The sequence below is a fragment of the Polistes canadensis genome, unplaced genomic scaffold, assembly GCF_001313835.1.
Source record: "Polistes canadensis isolate GaletaPanama2010 unplaced genomic scaffold, ASM131383v1 scaffold_0, whole genome shotgun sequence".
In the NCBI taxonomy this organism is placed as follows: domain Eukaryota; kingdom Metazoa; phylum Arthropoda; class Insecta; order Hymenoptera; family Vespidae; genus Polistes; species Polistes canadensis.
Window position 1 is genome coordinate 2,440,287 of NW_014569547.1, and position 9,530 is coordinate 2,449,816.

Sequence of the window (9,530 nt, forward strand, 5' to 3'; positions counted from 1 at the left end):
ATTATTATTTTTTTTTCTTTTTTAATTATTTATTATATCATTACATATCAAAAATTAACGCGCGTTACAATAGAGATTAATACCATTATAATATAATAATAATAATAATAATAATAATAATAATAATAATCACTTGAATTTAATTATTTTTATCGGTTGACAATCCCTGACGTAGTAATCTCGGCAAGAGATTAAATCGCATATCATGTATCATGAAACTCATTAATCATACGTACTCATATCATACAAACGTGATCGAAGATTCATCGGTATTCATTCTTTAAATCGTGTAGTTACGAATGAGAAAGAAAGAGAACAAGATTTCCAGGAAGGAATCGTGTAAAGGAGGAGGAGGAGGAAGAGGATGCACAAGCTCTTCCCAACGTTGTGATGTGCACGCGCGCGCGCGCGTTATGAGTGCAGAAGAGTCCGACATACATAACGCAGATCGATGACCAAAATTGTACCACCTGCCTTTCTCACCCAATTTAATTTGTCACCAAGCACGCTTCTCTGAAAACGCGCCAATAAGATCGGACCCAGTGGAAGAAGAAGGTAGTGGAGAGCCAGGGGGAGGGAGGAAGAAGAAAAAAATAAAATAAAAGAAAAAGAATAAGTAGAAGAAGATGAAACGCAACTCGACTTTCTCCGTTCGTCCTTCCATTGCTGCGAGCAAAGTCGTTTTTAATATATATTTTTTTGTTCTGTTTCTTTTATTTTTTTTTTATTTTTTTCCTCCCTCTCAGCCCCCCACCGTCCTCCCTTCATCTTCTTCCTCCTCATCATCATCTTATTTCTATCTCTTTTTCACTTTATCTCTCGGACATTTAATTTTGTATGAAAGAATCGGCGACCAGCCGTGGCACCCGCAGCGCAGACGGGGACGAAATTCGTAATCGAAAATAAGAAATGGGAGGAGAAAAGCGGGAGAAAGGGTGGAAGAAGGGAATGCTCAACATTCCAAGTTACTGGGAAGCTTTCTCTGTCCTTTTCTTTGGTAGTCGTTGACTGAATCATAAATACGAGTTTTACGCTATCTGCACCTGGAGATTCCCTCGCTTTGCCACTTTTTGGATTTTCGCGTTATATCGCCTTTTCTGCCTTAAACGGGAAAGCCCGGTCTGTACTTATTTGGTCGCGGGTCGAAGGAGAGAGTGATACTACGTGTCTCTCCATCTTTCCCTCTTCCTCCTCCTCCTCCTCATCCCCCTTAAACTCCACCTCCTGTTCCTCCTTCTCTTTCTCTTCTTTTTCCCATCGTCTGGAACATGCCTGTGTTTACTGTATGGTGGTGGTGGTGTCTCCAGACACTAAGGAAAAAAAACTTTCAAGATTCAATTTTATGATAGAAACATGATTAATTAGACATTTTAATTATTTCTCATTAAAGAATTTAATCGATCCATACGAGAAAGAAAAAAAGGGTCAATTCTTTGAACTCGGACTTACGGTGTTACTGTGTTCTTCTCTTTTCTTTTTTTGTTTTTTATTTTAATAAATATTTATAAGAGAACAAATTTTTGGATAGTGTTGAAAATAGCATTGTATCATGTAATACGTTTTAATATTCTATGATTTTATTTTTTGTCCGTTGATTGATTGATATATTCGTAAGGTATAATTGTGCACTTGATTTTTTTAATGCAATCATATTTCGTTTGTGTAATTTATTATTCTGTGTATTAGAGGACTGGACTCGAGATCATCGAAATGTTAATAATTTGCGTGATATTTTTAACACTTTGATACAATCAATTGGATCGTATTAGACAATAAAGTACAATTGCAGTTAACCTCCGGGTGCATCCCATCTCAATTTCCAAAATGCGTAATTTTATTATTATTTGAGTCATACAAATTGTGTCATTAGAATACACGATTTTTCATTGTATTTTCTTCACATCGGATTTGAAAGCAAAATATCGAATAATTCCGATCAAAGATAACGAGTTAATTTTAAAAAAATAATTATATATTTTTTTTTTACACGATTTAAAATTAACAATGTTGGAATTAGTTTAATAAGGAATATCCTGATTGTAAAAATCAGAGGACCAAATGGCGTCCCGACGGGACGAATTACGGTAGGGTAGATTAACGATTAGCAATTAACTCTGAGAATATCCTGTAGTTGAATGTCCGATATACTGGAGGAAGGCCTCACGCCCATTTTCCTGCTTCCTCCCCTTCAACCGATTTCCGTTCCGTCGGAAACATCATATGGCGTATTAATTGGATCGGTACCGGACCAACCAAGGGAGATTCATCTCCGATAGACACCTATGATACATGCTAAACCATTATCTTCTGTGATCCATGAATGATCGTACGAACTAACTCATACTACTAAAATAATATAATAAATATCTGGTTACATTCTATAAATTTGTTCGTTGTTTTTAACAAATTGTACGCAATACCATTTTATGTAATAATAATTTAACATAATATTTTATATTATAATGGCATTGTACGATGAAAAATTTCGTTTTGTTCCAAAATTATTACTTTTAATTAAATCACATTTTTTTGTCTTGTTTTCACAAAATATTTCAAATTTCAATCACGATTTTACGAATATTATACGGCAAAACATAAAATCGTGTTTCTATCATTGGATTTTGAATCCAACCGATTTATTCTCTCCTTTACAAAATTATCCAAATTTGTATCATTTATTGTTTCACACAATATTTGATAAAACAAATTCACTCTTGTTTTGTTATTTGCTATGATACTGAGGTTTGTTAACGCGTGCCATGTGGTATACAGAATTTCACACCTAAGGGGAATCCAATCGATTTTCCACAGTTCGATCGAATGGGGAGAGGAGAGAATTACGAGGGTCGATACTTTTACAACAATATACTGTATTTTCGAAAGATTACTTTTATTGTTTTGAGTTCTATTTGATCGTACCGTATTCTTTCAATTTAATTTTAATCTAACAAAAAATAAATATTTAAAAAAGAACATAAACTGTGTAAAGAATGAAATGTATACAGCAACGATTGTTAATCATTTTTAATCAAAGATAAAAGATTTCATTGACCTAATCTAACTATCATATATGTACATATACTAACTAATGTACTTGTATTAATTGGCTGTTTTTTCGAATAATGTTTAATCGTAATTTTAAAAGTGATCTTACGGAAGAGACCGTGAGTATAACCTTCTTCGAAAGTTCCCACACACGTGATACGCGTCAAATATATGCGAAGGATAATAAAAAGTATGCAGGAAACGTACAAATGCTCTTTCTAAACTTTAGATACACGTCCAATCAAGCGATATACGGGCCAGGTGGTATCAACGAAACCGTCATATTATATATCTCATCGAACGAAATTTAATATTTTTTCTCTATTCGATTTACATACGTTCAGACATTGGGAAAAAAAATAAAAAAAACAGAAAAATTCAAAAAGAAAAAGCAAGAAATCGACAAATAAAAAAAAAATATTACCTAATCGATTTCTACCTTTTTATAAGTAGAAAACTCAAGTTAAAATATGTACCAACATAAGTCTTACCAAACCGCAATACTTTCTATCTCATTTTCCTTCCATTCGATTTACATACATGCATATATTGAAACAAAAAAAAAATAAGATAAACATAAAACAATATTACCATATCAATGCTTACCTTTTTCAATAGCAACGCTAATCGAAATACTGAGCATCATTATCAAGCCATCATATTTTTTATTTCTTGAAAATATAAAATTACGTTTTTAACAATTTTATTTGAAATTCGATTTACGCGTAGTAGACGCATGCACGAAAACAAGGAACAAAATTACAGACGATTATTATTAACGTTTGAAACAATAATAAAATTATATAAATAATGTTACTAACTAATGAATGTGAAAAAAAAAGAAAATCATATTAGAGAGATCTTAAAAATCTTTTATTTTTCGTAGTGTATGTTTCACGGTCATAGACACCCGTACACATATAGAAACAAGAGAATCAAAGGGACTCATCCCTACTGAAATCGTTTTTTGGGGGCCAGCACACGCGTAGGGACACGTGACCCATAAGTATAATAAAAAAGATGATGCTAGCGTGGATCAGTGACCTCGTGTCTCTTCTCAAAGCCGGCAGCAAAGTGTCTCGTCATTTTGACAAGATCGAAACAACTTGAGAGAGAAAGAGAGAGAGTGAGAGAGAGAAAGAACCTTTGATGTCGACTTTAGAACGGAGGATCACTTCAATTCGAACCATGTCGAATCGCAATTTTGTAGGATTAATACTAATCGAGTAGGATATATAAGCACATGGTTGAGTTTGAAATTAACACTAAACGTACCACCGTTACTTTCGGATTTTTATTTGGTATTCCAATTCTATCTTACAATTCTTTAAACGTTATTGCTTTTTTTATCCTTTTTTTTTTCTTTTTTTTTTATTTAACATAAATATCGTTTCAATTATTATTTATAGGAAATATTTGTATAATATTTTATTGATCGGTTTAATGTTAACAAGGATATTATTTGGATAAAATATGTTCCGATATTTGTCATTCTTATAAACATCTTTTTAAGTTTTATTTTACCAACTGGTGTATTTTTATATTCACTGAAACTAGCAAAAAACATTAATCGTAAGAGATGTATAATTATTAATCTAAAAACTATGTTAAAAATCATTAAAAGAAAATTCACAAACATCGAGAAACAATCGATCATTGTAAAACACATAAAAAGGATTTTTATGTAAGTTTAGAGTGAAGTTTTTTTTTTTCTTCTTGTTTCTTGTTCTTTTTTTTACCAGCCGGTAGGCTTTTCACAGGGAAATGAAGACGATTGCCGCGATCAATTTCGTAAAATCGAGCAGGTGATGAACGATCGTTTTGAAGGGTTCTCGGGCAAGCATTCACGACGAAGGGTCGATGAATCCATCGATAAAGAGATCTTACCAACAGTTAGCCGAAGAAAACCCCCACCTATATATATATATATATTCGTGCAGGTCATGAATTTATATCATGAATTAATATATATATATATTTTTGTTATTTTATTTTTCTTTTATTTATTTCATCATTTAAAGGGATATACTTATTATTCGAAGGGATTAACATATTCACATAAATATATACGCTCTTACCTTAATATTAGTTTTTAGCTCGCTATCATAATTTACACCTTCATTATTATTATTATATTTTTCTCTTTTTCTTTTATCTTTTAAAATGAAGCTATTTAAAATAAATATGTATTATTTTTTTTATTATAAATTTCTCTACAATATTTCTTTTTTCATTTTTTTTCTTTTCTACCGACAGGAGAGAGACTTTATTTAAGCGATTGTCATACTCAGGGTAAATTGAGGGACGGTTTATAACTATATTCACAAATAATTATATATATATATACATACGTAAAAAAGAAAAAAAAAAACAAGAATACAGAACATACGTGCAGCATGTATATTCAGAATTGAGAACGTTCGAAAGGAACGTTGGCAATATGACAGAAATCAGCTCGAAAATAGTAAACGTATAACGTATCCTTATCTTGCCGCATAGCGATGCATTAATAAAAGTTAGACAGTAAGAGAGAGAGAGAGAGAGAGAGAGAAAGAAATAGCATATGGTATATCTTCGCGAAAGCCGAACTGCAACGTCTGCGATGCAAGCAACGTCTGCGATGCAACAGATGGTGCGTTGTGTGGTGTTTGCGTGGCTCGGTTTGCTTCGGTTCGGCTCGTGTTGCACCCCCGCCTCTTTTACAATAACCATATACATATACACACACACTCACAGATACACAGATACAATTTCATATACATTGTTCGTGCCCAACTCTAATCCGCCTGGACTCGTGCCACGTATATTTCACGGTGCGTAAGTAGAAGAAGAATAAGAATAAGAAGATGGTAAAGGTAAAGGTAAAAAAAAAAGAAAAAGGTGAAAAAAGAAGGGAAGAAAATAAATAAAGTAAAAGAAGAGAAAAAAAAATATTGAACTCGAGCCAGCGGGCGGACGGACCGGGCGTGCACAGCACCCGGTAGTAATTTGCGGTGGTGCGTGCGCGCGAGATTTGCAAGAATATTACACCCTTTTCTTCGGCGGGTCCTATCAGCCGCACCGACACCGCCCTTTCATTATTCCGTTCAACGACTTCCGCATTGTCGCGGATATCTAAGAGCACCTGTCATCGACTAGATCATTTCTTCAATTGATTTTTCTCTTTGATTTATCATAACACATTTTACAAGGTTGATTATTTTAATTAACAATAATATACAATTCATTTTAGCAAATGATTTAAAAAGTAAATTGTGTCATAGTAGTCGGATGATTGTTAAACGGATTACAAATTATATTCATTTTATATACCTATATGATATAAAATAATTTAGAAAAAAATACGATGAAAGATTATTACTGTAAAGATTATTAAGTATTATTTTATTTTACAGTGTAAAAGAAAATAAATGATAGAACTATTATTACACAGTAGTGCAATAAATAGTATTTCGATTATAGTTATATGTATCAGTGATTTAAATCACTACATCACTTACCGTCTTGTAAATATGTGATGTGTTTAACGAAATACATTTATTTTTCTTGTTTCTATTACGTTATGAGAGGATAATATTAATTCGTTTAAACGTCTAATTAAATATATAAATATTTATGTATTTCTTTTTTTTTTTCATGCAGATGTTTTGAAAAATTCTTAATGTTTATTAATTTATTGTATCATACCTTGTGTACAATTGAGTGTTCTCATACATCATTGAGCCTATCTAATTTAAATAGTTACAAGAAAGTTAAGAGCATTCAACTCGGCTAGAAATATACATATACATATACACTATACATCAGAGTATGTTGGAACGATCTAAGGGTGCACCTGCAAGAGCCTGCATGTAATTAAACGTATCATTTAAAACGATCCTACTACGGATCCCTTTGTATTCCGGTATAGTATTTATTTATGTTAGATGGCTTGCTGAAAAATTCAAATACCCAAATAACACAAAAAAATATAATACAATATATGAAAACAAACTCCCGTGAATTTTTATATTTATAATATCATTTAATATCTTATAGAATACCCTTATTGACTATAAGTTTATATAAATGATTAAGATATTACAAATTAAATTGGTTTTTTTAATTTTAAATATTCAGTATTAATATTTTTTTGAAAATTACTGCAATATTTTTAATTCGTTCCTCTTATAAACTTCGTAAATTTTCGATAGGGTTGAAACATAATGATCAAAGTTATGTTAATAATGATTTTGCATAATTACAATTATTTACCAGTAGAATTTATTCTTATTTTTAGGATCATTTTCTTGAATAGTATTTCTCTTGTGAGATAATATTATAAAAAATGTTTAATTCTAAATTACATTATATTTCAATGTAAATTATTTGATGGTAATACGCACGTGTTAAAAACCAGTAGAATTACTTTACTCTTTTCTATTACCAATCTATAGAACTACAAGTGCAGGTGGATTTTAACCGTTAAACACGTTAACACGATCTAAAACGAAGACGTTAACTATGGTACTTTAGAGTATTAATCCTCTTCCAAGTAAGGGGGTAGCGTTTCTCACGCACGTGTGTTTCCAAAGTGAAGATAAATTGTTCGAACTTTTCGGGTTAGAGTTCCTCTCTCTTCTTGCACCTGCGAATCCCACGCTTTCAAAGAATCTCTAAAGTAACTTCCGCTTTAGAAGTAACATTATTATCATACGAAACGAAAATAAAATAAATTTTCTTGTAACTAAATGCAAAAAAAAGATGTTTAACATTTTATCTAATTTATTTCTATTATTTTATTCGAAGAACGATTAGTTTTAATAAATAAACTTCAAGTAAAGATATATTTTTTAACTATTTCACACGAAGAGAGATAATTATTCAATGTATGAAAAATGTGCTTAAAAATATACATTACCTAATCTTAGTGGACATTTTATAGAATGACCGGATTCTGTACATTGACCGTAACATATATACTTACTTACCAAATTAGAAATTCCATACGGCATTTACCGTTTCTTAAATGCGTCTGGTTTGCGTCCCATTTACCCATTTATATTGCATTCTTCTTTTTACAATCAGCCCCAATTTGGGATCAATTGCACCAATCGCCGTTTATGGTTATCAAAATCTCGAATACGAACCGCTACTGGGAAGAGATTACATGTGTTCTTAAATAAAATATACAATCTTCGAAATAAACTGTTATATACGTCTTTAATGCATTGTATAAAGAAAAAAAAAAAAACAAAGAAAAAAAAAGGCAAAAAAAATTGTGAAAGTATACTACTTTCTTTTGCATGTTAATTTGAAGATTTAAAAAAATCATTTCAAATATATACGTATTATGTATTGAGATCAGTTAAAAAATTTCGTTTATATTTCAACGCAAAAGTAAAACAAATTTTATTTCGTATTTTCAAATCCAACAATCTTGTTCTAATTTTTTTTATGATCTCATCAATTTCGATTAGTTTGTAGTTTGTATTATTTTGATAAATATTACGTATTTTATAATAGCTTAAGTCACTCAAGCACAGTTTACTCAATCCATTATGATAATAATAAAAATGAGTAATAGGTATAAGTATAATAAAAATAGGAGAAACGTTATAAGAAAAACATTTTATTCAATCAATATCTTCTTTGATAGCAATAATAAACATATTTTTGGTTTATCAACTAATGCAAATTTAATCATTCGTACTTGCACTTATTCTTCCTCCTCGCATAATCGCTAAATTTACTCTTATCTACCATCTATTATCTTTTTCTCTCTCTTTTTCATCTCTTAATTTTTCTTTTTACCCCATACTTTTTTCATTCTCTTAACATACATACGCGTGCATGCATTCGCATATTCTAGATTCGATAGAACGATAGGTATACTTAATTATCTATTGGTTTGATTTTTTTTTTCTTATATAATAATATCATCTTACAAATTAAACTATACAATTATTCGCAACTAACTAACGTTGACAGCGTATTATCGAATTCGCGTATCGAATTGTCGTTAAAACAAAATTAAAAAAAAGAAAACAAACAAACAAACAAATAATAATGAACTTTTGAAGAAAAGAAAAGAAGAAATTTCGAAGCAACGATGATGATATGTCGTATATAAATAAAACTATTATCATAAATTCGTTCATACACCAAGCATGCACTACACACACATATACGCGCACGAGTAAATAATTATTCTTAATTAATAAACTAATTAAATTATATTAGCGCTTAAGAAGGACCTAAGGCTTTGATTTTTGTTTCGGGTTTTTAAAATTTTGCTAATTTCTTCTTATCGTCAATTTCTTTTTTCTTTTTTTTTTTTTTTTATACATTTTCCTTTGTCTATTATTGAATTTATAAAAACCCGAAGATTATACCAATCAGCCGGGTCCATTTTTATTCTATCTTTGGTCCTCTAGCCGCTATGATTTTTTTTTTTTTCTTACACATCGAATTTCAATATGTGAAACTTTTCGCATAAATTTCTT

At 30.7% G+C, this 9,530-nt stretch overlaps 1 protein-coding gene across 1 annotated transcript in view; it reads right to left on the minus strand.

The window, feature by feature from the left end:
- Window positions 1-6,927: 6,927 nt before the first annotated feature.
- LOC106786212 (zinc finger protein 2 homolog) overlaps window positions 6,928-9,530 on the minus strand; it is a 36,053-nt gene continuing 33,450 nt past the window's right edge. The window contains exon 7 of the mRNA XM_014747792.1: window positions 6,928-6,979. Coding sequence (XP_014603278.1) covers window positions 6,928-6,979 — 52 coding nt within the window. The remainder of the gene's footprint in view (window positions 6,980-9,530) is intronic.